Raw genomic sequence first — 16,757 nt, 5'->3', positions numbered from 1 at the left:
AAGCTTGAAAAACTATTAGAAAAAATTACGCATAATGCTTATACGAAAGAAATAATAAAAAATATTATTACTTAATCAGACTTTTATCAAGCTTAATAATAATAATTATTTAAAGCAAAATATTTTGTAGTTTTTTAGATTCCAGTAGCAGTACAAAGTTGAATTAAAAATAAATACTAAAATTATTTCTAAAATTTGTCATATAGCTTTTTATTGTAAAATCTAATCAATCCTCACAACCAATTTCCTTTGCCATGTAATTTTTTATATCGATTTAAGTCAGTGGAAACAAAACAATAAAATATAAGATTTAAATTTATGCTATTAATTTGGTAATAAAATAATTTATGTTAGTAAATTGATAATAAAAGAAGAATCGTATTAAAACTTCAATGAAACTACACATTACTCCTTTCCAAACTATGTAAATTAAGATCTAACAAATATGTAAGTTGTAAGATGTTATTGTAATTATCTGTTGAAAATAATTTTAATTAAAACTAAATAAACTATAATGTATATTATTGTAATTTAGTAATATTAATAATATCTTATTTATTTTCAATAAATTTTAATAACAAACAAGAAGTCCATAAGTTTTTGGTTTAGAAAATCTAGGTTATCTTACAATTAGAGTCTAAAGTTTGAGCAATATTTTAAGTGATTTTATACATTTTTAACGGAAATCAGAATACAATATTCTAAGAGCTATTTGGTTCAATTGATTCACACACATACATACACTTACATTTTTAAAAACATATATAAAAATATTGTGCTAAATTTTATTAAATCAATAAGTTGTCACTTCAATGAGTGATTCACCAATTCAACTCAGTTCTTCAAAGATATAGTAATGCTTAAATAAATTGAATATTCAAAAAGTTAGAAATTGTTTTAATCAATTTTTAAAAATGTGATCATTCAAGTTTAGAGTTTAGAAATTTTTAGCATACGAATCGTTTAACATAGTATGATAGTACCTATAACTTGATCCCATATAATCAAAATACGTTTCCTAACGACCGTTTTCATCGCTTCAGTCCATAAAGCGCGGTTGCATCATAAATATCGAGACATCTACCGGACATGGCTTGTCGGAACAACCCTTTTTGCATAAAATCAAGTCGTTTAACCCGGATGACCTCAGAGAGACCTCTGATCTTTGCATTCTCATACGGGACGTCGGGTCCCGTCGCGAAATATCCAAACGGTAGCCAGTTCTTCCGAGAGGCACGACCGAACGCCCGGCTCGATCTCTCGATTCCGTTATGGGACAGGACGAGTTTTGTTACACGAATTTGGTGAAATAATAAATTACGAAAAACCTGATTAAAATACCTTATTATAATAAACGAACACCGTTCAATAGATGCTTCATGGGTTATAGAGAAAAATGAAATTTTGGTTTTGGTTTGTAAATAACAAAAAATAAATTTATTATTTATATTTATTAAAATGTAATAATTTTGAATTATAATAATAGCAGTTATTGATATTTATTTATAATTCGAAAATTTTGTAGTAATTTTGTATATCAAAATTACTTTATTAACTTCTCGTAGGGTAAGTTATTGTAATCGGCAAAAAATCGAAATTGAAAATTTTTGCATTTCTCGACGTTTTAAAGGTTTCTGAACATTTTGGCATACCTCAGAAAAAATGGATGTTTGTGTGTATGTATGTGTGTGTGTGTGTGTGTGTTTATTTTTTGTGTGTCCGCATTTTTTCGTTCACATCACATTTTTGGACGCACGGATCAACCGATTTGAATGGTTCAAAAAACATTCGATTACTATTGATAGGGAGATGTGTTGATTAGTTTTTGGCAAAGGCAGGTCCGGCAGTTACGTAGATAAAGAGCCAAGAGTGCAGAAAATGGAAATCGAGTTTTTGAGAGAACGGAGCATCCAATTTGAATGATCTGAAGAAAATTCAATTAGTAATGATTGGGAGAAGCGGTTATTAGTTTTTGGCAAAGTCAGGCCCAGCCATTTCGAAGATACAGAGCTAAATGTGAAAAAATGTCTGTTTTTGATAGAACTAAGCGTACGATTTAAATGATTCAAAAAACTTTCTGCTTGTTTTAACAAAATAATTGGTTTTGGAAAAAAAATTTTGTTTTAAAATTTTTTTTTTTTCAAAAAATTTTTTGTATATCGAAAATAAATCAGATTTTATTTTTAATTCTGACTAAAGTTTTTATATACTTTAAACAAATAATTACAACTTTACTATTCAGTTTATATAATTCGGACAATAATATTAGACAATAATATTAGACAATATTACAATATTTATAATAATCTATTTGAAAAAATTTAATATTCTTCGAACATTTCGTTACGATACGGGAAGGCACGATGCCACACACCCCACTAGCTTTGTATTGATGTTTAGACCAATTTTAATAACAAAGTATTAGCTGTACTCAGCAAGTAATGATGTTATAGATTACAATGTATTTTTTTGGTTTAATGTTCACAGCAAGTACAAGATTTTTCACAATAATATAAAATTGAGAGTGTTTAAAATTGTTTGTAATATTTATCGCACTAGTGTCAGAAGTGTGCATAATATTTACTAAGTATCTATTCAAAGAAGATCAGTCCAATTAATATAGTGATAAGGGCAGTAAGATTGATAGACGTTAGTACTATGAATTAATCTATACAATTTTCAATACATGTATTCTCTAATATTTTCATATATCATAAAATTACATCATAACATGCAATTTTGCAATATCTATTAATTCTCAAAATTATTTCAAATTATTAAATTTCTAATAATCAAATTATTCGCAGACTTTCTAGACGTAGTTATCCTTTGAAGTGCTGAAATATCAAACAACGTATCGCTTTACAATTAGCCTTAGGCGGTTTACTTGTTGAATCCATTACCAACAAATTATTCTAACGAACAATGATCACAACAACCTACAATGAGCAACTCAAAGAAGGAGCAATGGCGAATGTTTATGCCCGAATATTCTATTGAAAGGGTTTTACTAGAACATGACAAGCCAGTATGCCCAGTAGTTGCTGTTTTAGTTCGACAATAGGATGTAACTGGATCTGATTTGCATCATATTCTCACGATGTCGGCTGACCAATGGTCAAACAAAACAGAATAAGAATGTATACAAATATTATAGGTGAAATAAATAGAGATTAGAATAATTGTGCCAGCAGTACTGTATAAACCATTTAAAATGATCAAGAAACTTCATTACACCTTTGCACCATTTGTAATATATTCTACAGTTCCTGAACTTATGTAGTAATTGAACTACACTATAAATAACTTCACGAAAAATATTCGCTGTTCCAAAATCAGTATATTTACAACATAAGCTTTTAGTAGCAAAACTCTTTCACATGTTTCTACATACAGCTCAGTGTTGTCCGAACAATAGATCGATGGAAATATTCAATATTCAATATTCAATTCTGCACATTTCACGCCGATGTCGGTGGGGGTTTTTCAATTCTTTATCCGCAGTCGGAAAAGGGCTTTCTTTGCACGCGTTCGCGTTGCGATATTTTATTCACTGTGCAAATGTGTCACATGTATCATATTTCCCAACGTCACCCTTTCATATGAGGATGTGAAGGAGGTTTGAGTTTTTTTTCACCGTGTCCGCAGCTTTTTGCTTCTTATTTTTGATGTCCGCAGTTTGCGGCGGTAGAGAAAAGCTCCGTGACCGATATGCTAAGTGATTGGAGAGATGATATATAGAAAAATGAATAGTTTAAATAAAATTCTTATCCTTTAGGTATTGTTTACCGTAAATTTAAATAGTAAGTCACAATCACCGTAAAGTATTCACGCATATTTTTTTAGTAAGCCAGAATATTTAATTTTCAGTTATTTTATATTTTAAAAAATCCACATCGTGAAGAATGCAAGTTTAAGATATATTACATTACTAAATCTTTGGAATGTAGAATATTTCCTACAAACACAGTTGTCATTTCAAATTAAATTTACATGTGCGTAACAAAAGCATTAGAACATTTACTTTTCAACATATTTTGAGGAATGACATATAGAAAAATAAATATTTTGGACAAAAATTTTAGGTAGAATTTAATATTGTAGTGAATTTAAATAGTTACTTATTTTTGATGAATATTTTCTATGCATATGTTACATCTATTCCAAAAAAAAAACACTTTTGAAAATTGAACATATTTTCAACAGAAAATTTTTGAATTTTAAATCGAACTAGAAAATAATAAGAACAAATAGTTTGAATGAAATTCTTATTATTTAAACAGTATTTGTATTAGTTATAAATCGATATTTAGTTTTACTGAACTATTAATTATGTGTACGTTTCAAAAAGTTGAAATTTTCTGTTAATTATATTAAAAAATATAATCTTTGAATTTCAACATTGTATAATATGTAAGTATGAAATATAATTTTCAATCATTTTTATAAATAAAATATATTTATTTAAAAATATTGTAATAAATTAAATTAAATTTCCAACTATAATTTCAAGATAAAATGCACTAGAAAGTTTCTTATTCATTATTAGTATTCAGTACGACTTACAAGATTAACTATTTATCTTATCAAAATAAATCGCAATTAAATTTTAACGTAATATTGAACTCAATAAAATTCTATTTTATGCAAAATTTTCATACATTCATCTCAACACATTTTTTTATATTGTGTTGAGAATTGTGACGAATTAAGTTGTAAAACCAATAGAAACATAAATAATAGTTATTGATTTTGTAATATGTATTAGTATTCAAATGATAAATGTGAAACTTATATTAGTGTGAAATTATATTAACTTATCTGTGAATCGATTTTGAGACCTGAAAAACGAAATGTATCCAATAAATAAGTATAGCAGTACTAGTACTAGTGTCATCATTTAAATGCAATATAAATTCGAATAATTATAATAGTCATAATGCATAAAACATTTTTGCATTATTTAAAATATTTTGGTAGTAGTTTTAATAAAATTACTTAAAATAGGACTTTAGTACAAATATGGTATAACAACAAATTTCTTTAGTTATGGAATGTGTGATTGTTAATTTAGATATAAATATTATGTGATCTATAAAATTATTCTGTTTTTTAGTTCTTTGTGTCTAAGCATAACGTATCTAAAATTTTTGTCAACTGAAGCAAAATAAATCAATCTCCCATCAGCATATAGAAATTCGCTCCCAAAACGTGAGTCTAACATGTAAAGCAACTTTGGCAAAGTGAATACATATGTGTGATACCACTTCGCGCCACGAATGTGTTTTGAATACTAATCAGATGGAAACGAAACTGTAGCTGAATAAAAACCCTTTGGAAAATCTATTCTTGTGTCGAATACAATGGTAAATGTATATTGATTGGATGATTGAATCATTCGCCAATGTTCGTGTATCATGCTTTGAACAACTAACATTAAGTATCACATAATATCCAGAAAAAAATAAATATGCTTCACATATATATAGATACAAAAATATTGATGTGATTACTATATATATATATGTATTCATATAAAATTATTTATAGGTAATTCTAAGACGTACAGAAAGAAAAGTGCAATAAAATTACGAATAAAACGATTTATACGTAGGTGCATATAAAATTTTCTGTTTTTTTTAAATTTTCTAGAAATTGTATGAATGCTTCGTTCCATTTGATTGAAAATAAACTCAAGCTTTAAATGATATTTAAAAAAATAATGGTAATAAAATTATGAATAAAACGAGTAAATACAAATATCTTTATCTGAAATGGGGCACCCAAGCGTATTCAGAATAATCATAACAGAGCGATTAAAAATCGTTTAAAGTATAAACAAATCAATTTTTCTTCTTTTACTTCCAAATATTGTTGTTAAAAAATCCTTAACTTGTAATGAGATATTGGTGATGGACCTTTGTTCCCGCGGACCTTTAAGCCTCGCTCTACCCTATATGATACCACGCATCTCTAATTGTAAGAACATACCTTCAAAGTACATGAGAGTATAAGTTAGGCTCTATCGAAATAAGGCTATAATCAAATGTAAAAAAATCTATATCATGCACAACAATATAATAACTCTATTTACATTCCAATATGGCAATCATCTAATGCAAGTTCGTATTATTTGCATTGATGTTGCAAATTACTTTATTAATTCATAAACAAAGATGAGTCCTCCATAAGCGTAGACAAGTCGCCCACTTGTAGGATAACAGCTATAATCATTATAATGACAACTGGCAAGTATACGGTATAAAAACTAGTAATCTGAACACTCATTGGATGTTATTGAGATGTTAATTAACCAATGGAATATACAACGAATGTGTATCCATCTTTAAAACATGTTTTACTAATCATATTTCTTTGAACAAACGAGATCATTGTCGCCGTTTACGGACCAAAGGTTACGCGTTATGATAAATAATGTATGACAAAAAATCTTCCACAAAGAATAACATAATAGCTAAAGGTAAATCTGTGTGGTTGGGAAAAACGAATAGTTTTATAATGATGCTTTTGATAATAGTTGTCTCTAAGAACTTAAAGAATTATTAACTTCTCGGAGAAGAAATCAGAAATTTCGATTTACTAACATATGTTTTCGACGGCTCTAGTCGTTATGAATCGTTAGGCACTAAAACTGAAAAGTGTATGTGAATTAAAAAAATTAAAAGCCATTCGATAAAGCTCAATAAATTTGTAGTTACAGAAAACTGCAAAACTTTTCTTCCCCGCATCCCCAAAAATCCTTAATCGGTTTTGAAAATTCAAAAACTGTTCGAAATAAATCAGACGGATATGGTGCCGATTAGTTTTAGAAAAGTCTTGATAATTAAACATATTATGTTTTTCAATATATAATAGTCCTACAATTGAATTATGAAAAATTACTATTATTTTTCGACTATAATTAATCCAATTACAGATATGACAAGTTTATTTAAAACATATTAATTGAAAATCGTACTGATTGATTTTTAGTGAAAGCAATTATGCAACAAATAAATTGTTGAAAATATTATTAAAATAGCTAAATTTCACTTTGCACGTATCAGGAAGTTTTACGCAACTTGCAAAGGCAAAATGCCCCTTACACCTAGTTTATCATAAAAATGAAAATTTTGTTTGATAGTAGGTATACTTATTTATAATATGATCATAAATTAATCTTTAATGATAATTATATAAAATTCTACGATAGTTTATACTTTCTAGAAAAGGTGATTAAAAATTTGTTATGGCAATTGGAAAAATAATGGAATGGCGTGTAAATTCCATTCATTCTACATTTTTTTTAATTTAGTGTGTTTTTTTAATATGTTAAAATATTAACTAAGGGAAATCTACGTTGTCAATAAAAGTACGTTAATGTGTGTCAATCACAATATTGAATAGCAAAATATTTTTATACCATGCATACTAATTCTTTCATAATAGTATAATTTTACTTATTGATGATAATATAACCCATCATAATTTAAAAGTTTATAACATCCGAAAAAATCGATTAAATATTTGTTAGAGAAATTTAAACAAAAGACAATATTTGTGTAAATTTCATTGATTCTATATTGTATTAGTTCACTATAATCTTCAAAACCATAATAGCTAAGAAAGTATACAGTCAAAAAATATAATAGTTTTACAGTGATGCATGTGATAAAAGATTTGAATTTTTATTTATATATGTAATGATAATCATAATTCATAATATAGAATAGTAAAATATTTTTATACTTAAGCATGCTTATTTATTAACTTCCGTGGAGTAAGTTACAGTAATCGCAGAAAAATAAAAAAAAATTATATCTTCACGTTTCTGAACAATTTGGCATACCTTAAAAAAGTGGATGTATGTATGAGTGTGTGTGTGTATAAATGTGTGCGTGAGTGTATGTACGAATACAATTTTTCGTCGACGATTTCGAGAACACAAATCAACCGATTTCAAAATTCTCAAGAATCTAATTATTACAATTTTCAAAAAAATTTAAAGTTTTTTAAAAAAAAAATAATTTTAGCTACGGGAAGTTTCAGCAATTTGCCTTAAGGCACGATGTCATGCTCCATTAATGTTAATAATATACATATACTTTTTAGTGATAATAAAATTATAAAATATTCAACAAACGATTATGCGTTCTGAAAAATTCTATTAAACATCTATCATGGCAATTTAGAAAGAAGTTCTCTATATCTGTGTAAATTCTATTAATTCCACAATTTATTAGTTTACTATGTTCTCCAAATACGTTTTGCTACGCACTCCCTACTACTACGTCTCATTGAAGCCATTGAATCGAGCAGAATATAGATTGCTACGGATTCGTAGTAAGATTGGCAGAGACAAATTAGATGACCCCTGTGACCCACCTTAATTACACAAATCTGAACAAGAACAGGAGGCTAAAAGGGATAGATTTATGAGGTGCACATGAGGGCGGAGAAATGATACGAATTACATTTTTGCAGCTAATGAAAATAGTTACAGAGGTACTAGTTCAATCTTTCTCATAATACTGAATACAAACCCATTTTATGGTGTCATTTATATTTATAATTTTTGTCCCATTGTTTTGTTTATTTCTAAAATATAAACAATAATAAAAATAACTTACCACTGGATAAACATTTTTTCTTCTGGTACCTTCACTGAACTAAGACAGGTTGTAATATTTATCTGCAAAGAAAAAATGATTTACTAACTCTTTCACAAATATCTAGTAATAGTAGATCTGAATTACAGAAAACATCATGATTCATATCCATTTGCAAATATATATGAAATATATACATATATACAATATTACAATATTTATAATAATTTGCGGATATTCACAATCATGTTTATCCAGGTAATTAAAATGATTGAAAATGATTTTTAAAGATGTATTTTTATTTATGTACTATTCAATTTATATGCCGGAAACTTGCCATAAAAATAGAACATGTTGACGCATTTACATATTTTATTATCCGGTAGCAGAATAATAAAAATATTATTTGTTATGTGTATATATATGATAAGGTAATATACCTCAGCTACTTTCAATACCTACTATATTTGTTGTTATATTCTTATATTTGGTTCAATGGAAATTTTTCTAAGTATTTATGTTTTAATTTTAAATAGCTTTGTTTTAAAATTCAGTAGCAAGGTAATGAAATAATAATAATTTATTATATGTGCATATATTATGTATAGTAATATCACTCTATCATTAATAATCTAATAGTCCGTCAAAACCGTTGTATATATATGAAATTCATTACAATTTATTTTTAATATAAACTATATCATCGAATATGTTTCTAAACTTGGTTTTTGGAAATTTATACCGCTTTAAAATATAACTTTTGAATTCAAACTCTTAACTTATTGCATCCAAATTTCATATCTATAAAATTTCAATTATGTATTCTTTTTCTATTCAGTACTAATAGTTGTAATTTAATTAACTCAGTATTAGTCACATAATTTATTTTTCAGTAATATTGCACTATCTTGATTAAAATATATAAAGTGATAAAAAAGTTAACTAAACTTTGTTTTTTTTTTTAAAATCTTTTAAGTGTGCTATAAATGTTAGGTCGATACTAGAAACTGTTCCAGCTTAAAGAAGTCAAATTTATTATAGCGGTATATTTACTCAATTTTAATGAAACAGAAAAATATTTTTTATTTTTTCTTGCATTTTCTTGACCGTCTGATAGATGCAGTACCATTTTGTATGAGAAGCACTATATAACATTGGCCCTATGTAACTTCGGTCTATTTTACAGCAGAATCGGTCCCTTATTCCAAATTTCTCACTGAAATTCGCGGTCGTCATATTTTGTTTTGTTATTAGTCGGTTTTCTTGAATAAATATATTTAGAAATAAACTATATATTACATATCTTTTATATTATATTAATCAGCCACGTGCATCTAAGTCCAAATAACCTGACATCTCAAAACAATAAATTAGTTCTTTGTGTATTATGTGACTATCACATATCATCGTCGCGTTTTGTGAGCATTCACTTAATTATAATATCCGTCAAAACACTGATTGACGTTTACACATGTGAAATTCCTTTGAATCGAGCGATTCACCTCCATATCGGTAAAATGAAATAAGACTCGCAAAGAAAAAAAAATTGTATAATAAATAAATGTTAATATACCGAACAATGGATTTTGAGTTGCTTATAAAATTTCTCATAGTTATCTGTGGCGCGATACCGTAGCTAGGGATGTTAGGTAATTGTCGAATTTCTAACAGAAAATTAATACCTAAAAATGATGTTTTAAATTTAATACTTCGTTATATGTAGAGACACCACTCCACATACTTCACATCAATCTTCCGTAAAAAAAATATTATCTTTTTTAATAATAAATGCTAGTAATTTGTTATCAAGAGGTTATAAGTAAAAGTCAAAATAATAACAATTATCTTAATTTTAAGTAATTAATAAAAAAGTACTATTATTAAGTATATAAAATATAATAAGATTAGAGCTATAAATAAGATAATTTTATTATATTTAACATATTTTACCTTAAAAATGATAAATATAAATAGGCAGCAGCTCAAATTAATTTATTTGTTTTACTGTTTGTAAGTAACATTTCACAATAATTATTTTTCATAACATTTACAAAAAACTTATAAAGCATATCACTAACTATTTTATTACAATTAATTAATAATATTATTTAATTAATCAATTTTTGATTTGATTTGACATATTATTTAAATTTCTTTGACCTCTTCTTCAAATAAAATTTGATGAAAAAAACTAAATATTTTTATGAAAAAAGTTAGTTTCTTGATTTAATTCTCAGATTAATTTGTTTTCGTGATAAAAAGTTCCGTATTTTACTGTAAATTTATTACATTAGAACTGCACTAAATATTTGTTGTATTTTTAACAAGTTACTTGTTATTTTTGGAATTAAGTTGTCTTCTTTTGGGTTCATGATCTTTGCTATCAGATTTTGCCGTACTAATTTGCTGTGTTCGGCAAATATTACGTAATTCATACCTTTTACTCGTTGACGATTCAGCCTTTGATTTAGAGATAGAAACTGATTTTTGTTTTCTACTCCTACCTCTGCTTGTACTTGGCTCATTAAGCAGAGAAATGTTATCATCATCTGAATCCAATAATATTAGTTCTGGAGTTCTATCATGTGGTGGTTTGTCGTTACTAGTTGGTGGCGCTGCCTGAATGCCCAAAGAGTTCGAGTCATGGGTCAAGTTGCCATTTGACCCATTATTTTGATGAGCAGAAGTGGCATCTGATGATATAATTCTAACATTCTCACCATGCAGAACATGCGTATTGCCAATAATATATTCTTTTGTAACATAACTGACTCTTTTATCATAACCTGCCATATTATAAGGTGAACGGGCAATTACATAACACACATGAGTCAAAGGATCAGTAAAGCTAAAATATGGCAAACTAGCCATGCGAAAAGCAGCGGAATTAGTTGGTGGCGCTGCCTGAATGCCCAAAGAGTTCAAGTCAACAGTCAAGTTGCCATTTGACCCATTATTTTGATGAGCAGAAGTGGCATCTGATGATATAGTTCTAGCATTCTCATCAATACATTCTTTTGTTACATAACTTACTCTTTGATCATAACCTACCATATTATATGGTGAACGGGCAAATACATAAAACTCATGAGTGAAATGATCAGTAAAGTTAGTGAAATATGGCCAAATAGCCATTCGAAAAGCAGAGGAATCAATATCATAAAGCGAAATCAAATCTAATACAACGCTTTTGACATGACTTATATCAGTTTGATGGCTGAATAGAACATTTAATTCTCGATATAGCCATGTACATAGTTCATACTTCTGACCTGGGTTCTTCTCATAAAATTTTGCTGAACACTTCAGAAAACAACCAAGTTCATCAGGTAAATGACTTGCCCATAAATTAGATTTATAAACATTCGATCTGAAAACATCTACTGTCTGTGGCTGAATGATTCTGACAGACTGAGCTTCAGGTGTAATTTTTTTTGGAGATCCATGATCATCGTCGGATTGAAAATTATCAATTAAAAACTTAAAAAATTGATTAACATACTGATAACATAAATAACATGCTGATTTAATCTTATTCCATTGCAGCAAACATGTATACCAAAACTCATGGAGACATGTGTTTCTAATGCACTTGTTTTTGCAGTTGTGCGAACATTTAGGGCACTTAGTAAGTGGTAAAGATTTGTTTTGAGCATTTTGCGATGCATTTGAAGAATCTTCGTTATTAGGCGCTACATTATACGTATCTGTACTATCTCCTGAATAAGTAAGCATCGCCGACCAACTGGAGCGTGATGGCACATCCATGGTAAGTAATTCTTATTTATTATGTTAAGAACTGTTCACATTTATGACTTAAACAAAATTTAAATGGATTCATTGCATACTAGATTTGATTCCATAAATGTCAAACTATTCATATATTTCTAATAAAATTAAATTATGGGTAACTAGAACATTCTATACAATAATAATCATTCTTTTAGTCTTTTGGTTCATAGAACATAATCAGGCCCACAAATATAAACTGGCTTTCTTGAAGACAAAAAAGACGTGGAAACGAATTAACGAATAAACAAATATACTCATAAACAAATTTCTACCATTGTATTCGCTCAGAGCGTGACTGCAGCGCCCATGCAGCGCCGGAATAAATATGAACTAATTAAGGCTATCAGTGTGTGGTTTTTATGGGTTTTATATGTTTGTTAAAGAAAAAAGATATTAAATAATTGTTATAAATAATAATAAACATTATACAATAATAATGTGAACGCTCAATGTTTATTGAAATTATTAAATTTACTTCAACGCACTTAAAACATAGTTAAGTGTGTTGATTAATTTAATAAAGAAATGCAGTAAACATTTTTAAGGTTAAGTGCCTTAAAGCTTATGTCATGAGCTCGAAATAGTTCTTGATAAAAACAATATAATAATGATAAAAATATTTTAACAATAGAATAAGTAAATAATAAATTAATTTACTCATTTTTTTTTAATATTTTTGGTCAAACTAAAGACTTAGACATTATTATAAAGACATGATTTAGGCATTATTATAAAGACAAGACCCATCAAATAAAATTGCAGAAAAAAAAGCGACTTTGACTTTTCGAGTCTTGTAAATTGAAGGAAATATTGTTGACAAGTAGGTTGGACTCAATACCTCGTCCGATTCACTGCAAATGCGATCATAGGGCTTGGAAACCCACGGTGATCCATCAACACTACAAATATATATTTTGCATTATTTCAGCATTGTAATAATTAAACTGATTGTAAAATAAACATTTTAAATAATTTTTATTTTTCTTTTAATCATAAAATTACATTTATTATATAATAACATGTAATTAATAGATAGATAATAGTTATACATAATCAATATACAATATATAAATATATATTTATCATTATTTCAGCCTTGTATTAATTACGTTGTTTGCAAAACAATTTTTTCTAGTAAGCATTAAATTTTGATAAAATAACAATTTATTGACTTATAATTTTTTTTTGCTAAACATAACAATTTTACAAATATTCATAGTACTCCGAATTGAATTTTTATAACAATAAGGTTATGATACTTACTTTATTCTTCTAACCGCGATCCACTTTTCCCGTTGATTTTCTTTCCACTTATCTGTAGGAAATGTATAGAATTTGCAGTCACTTTTTCTGCTCTTATTTCTACAACCCATTACACAACAGCTTTGGTGGCTCATTTTCAATTATCTTATTTAAATTTGAAATAAACAAATATTGCATGTGTTTTTCTTTAAAATTTCTGTCATAATGACCTACTTTAATGCTCAAAGTAGCCACAACGAACGCTTCGGTCGATTTGACTTCCCCTTCCATGCCTTCGCACATAGCCAATAATCGATATGAAAACGTATTTTAACATTAGCATAATCTAAAATTTCTTCTTTTGCAAAACTGAAATAACTTTAAGTAAGATTCTTTATTTTGATCGATTACATCGATATTAAATACATAGTAATTTTGGACGGACATCACTAGTTTTGATCCAGCATCAAAAGGATATATTAGAAACTCGATGTGACGCGATTCGAAGATGCGTCCCGCTGCGTCTTCGGGTAAAAAGAGTCGAGGAGCGATCGGAATGAGCTGTCAATCAGTGCCCATACTTACATAGACCATAGTCAGGACATTAGTAGAATTTTATTCATTATTTTATATTAACAGACATATTTCAAAAAAATCAAATTTTTAAAATAATACTGTAAATTTGATAAAAAATTACATTACGTTGTATGCACGTGGAAGCATATGCGACCATAAAAATTTGACTGCAATAAAATGCTAGAAATTCATATAAATACATTTTGAGATAGATAATTTTATGTAGTTTCTAAAACTAGAATTGCTTTGGAAGCTGCTAGAATTAATTAAAATTTGCTTCCTGCATTTTTATATCCATGCCTATTCGGCAAAGTTTATTGTCAGTCCAATAAAACCAAGTAGAACTTTTAATTATACCATTACTTTTAAACTAGTAAAATTTGATTTAATTCTGTTCTTATTTCATTTTTACACAAGCTACTAATATTGATATATGTATTATATATTAGTATTTTTCAATTTGAACAGACTTTGGATAAATTGAAAGTAATGTCTACAGAAGATAAAGCAAACATACTTAATCTTCAATCTAGAGTATAATAGACCAAAGTAAACTAACAAATAAAATACGAACAAAGTCAGTAACATCGTTTACAACCGATATAATAACTTGTTGCCACAAATGCAATAAAATGCCACAAAATATTTATATAAATTTTGAGATTGATAATTGTATGTTAGTTTTAAAAAATAGGATTGCTTTAGAAACTGCTGAGCTTATAAATAAAAATTTCCTCATGTACAGCAATTATACCCATGCCTATTTTGCAATATTCATTGTCAGTACATTGGGTCTAATAAAACTAAGTTCAGCTTTTAATTATACCATTACTTTTAAATTAGGGAAAGTTGATTTAATTCTGCTTTTAATTTTTTAAAAACGTGCTGTCAATATTGATAAATAATGAAATTTTTAAATTTGAAAAAAACTTTCGATAAATTGGAAATAATATCTATCAATGAGGAAAAATTTTGAATTTATGCTTATATGCTTCCTTGATGTTAACACTAAAAACATTCGTAATATTTTATTTTGTTACTTTGCCAGGGATTCGTGGTGAAGGCTTGGTCTTGCAACTACTGTTTCCAGGTTCGATACTTATTTCTACCAACTGGATATCAAGCATGATATCAATTTTTACTCGAAATTGTAGATCGAGATATTAATTAATAATATATTTTTGCAGGATTGCTCTATATATATACGTATCTAATCAATGTCAACCACTCGAAAGGATATCAACCACTGTGTTTCCTTCTGAGGACATCACGTAAAAAATTATATCATAACAGCCCATAGAACACTAGCTTTGAGCATTGTTCAAATATAAAAAATAATTTATATATTTTTTTAAAATCTAGAATTTTTTTCGTATCATATATTATTCTAAATAATATTTCTAGCTTCAAACGTTTGAGTGATTTTTACCCTGGTTGGTCGTCTAATCGCTTGTGCCATCGCACCATAGATCTGTCGTGTTTGTTTTGCCGGCGCGTGTAATAATATTTGAAAATAAGATTTTTTTTACAAAGCTGAATTGTAAGTATGTGTTACTTGTAATAAACGCCAGGCAGAAGATTCATAAATCAACTGTTAATTTGTATAAAAAATCATTATTGTGATAGATCGACATTTTCTTAATCAAGTGATTTATAAAAAGTTACATGTGGTTACGAATTTGTTCCGTGTTATTCACCTCTGGCAATTGTTATCTCTTGGTTTAATTAGACATTTGCAGATTTAAAAAAATAATATTAAATTTATTATAATAATGACATGCAAAATATAAATAATATTTTGATCTGTTAGTATTAACGAGTTAGAAATTGAATTGTATATATCAGTTAAATGTTAATAAATTCCTTAGTTCTGTTAAATCTGAATTAGTATTACATATATACGAACGTAACGAATGTTCTTTGAATAAAATGTTGAAGATTCAACTAAAGAAATAAAAATTTCGCAATTACTTGAAAATATTCCCATTTCAATCAAGATATTGTTATTCTAACTATGCGTAACAGGATTTTTCCTTTTTTCCTTGTGTACGGAAATATATGCCTTTTTTCTCTGTCCACAAAAACGCTTCCCATAAAATCGCCAGTACCCGTCTTTTAATACAAGTAATCCAAATTCGAAAATCCGTCCATGTGTGAAAATAAATTATGCATTTCGTTAAATCTCCTCGGACAGTACCTTACACATTTCGAAAAATCATCGAAGCGTGCAGAAATCGCTAGGGGTCAGCAGGTCACTGGATTTCTTTATTGCCAATGTTTGTTACATATTTTTCGAACCAAATTTTTTCTTACACATTTGTAAATATTTTTAGGCGTGCTTTTTTAAACCTAATTCGCACTTCTTGCTGGACAATGGTTGTAAATGCAAGTTTTGTCATTTTTTAAGATATACGGTTTGATAAGGGTAGGCATATTAGTTTTTTTCGACAAATGCGCTTAAGAGCCCTTTGACAATAACGGTTTGGTCTAATTTGCTTTATATTTCTTTTGTGAGTTTTATTATCGAATTATACAGTT

At 27.8% G+C, this 16,757-nt stretch overlaps 1 protein-coding gene across 1 annotated transcript; it reads right to left on the bottom strand.

Moving 5' to 3' along the window:
- Window positions 1-10,937: 10,937 nt before the first annotated feature.
- On the bottom strand, window positions 10,938-12,377 carry LOC113382210 (E3 ubiquitin-protein ligase Topors-like). Its single transcript, XM_026620731.1, has one exon. It carries the CDS (start codon window positions 12,375-12,377, stop codon window positions 10,938-10,940), a length of 1,440 nt encoding a protein of 479 aa, XP_026476516.1.
- Window positions 12,378-16,757: the final 4,380 nt, after the last annotated feature.

Source organism: Ctenocephalides felis, unplaced genomic scaffold (assembly GCF_003426905.1).
Source record: "Ctenocephalides felis isolate EL2017-DRISC unplaced genomic scaffold, ASM342690v1 CF-g0.4_SCAFFOLD_00845, whole genome shotgun sequence".
In the NCBI taxonomy this organism is placed as follows: domain Eukaryota; kingdom Metazoa; phylum Arthropoda; class Insecta; order Siphonaptera; family Pulicidae; genus Ctenocephalides; species Ctenocephalides felis.
Note: the sequence above shows the minus strand (reverse complement) of the source record. Positions and strands in the feature narration are given on the sequence as shown.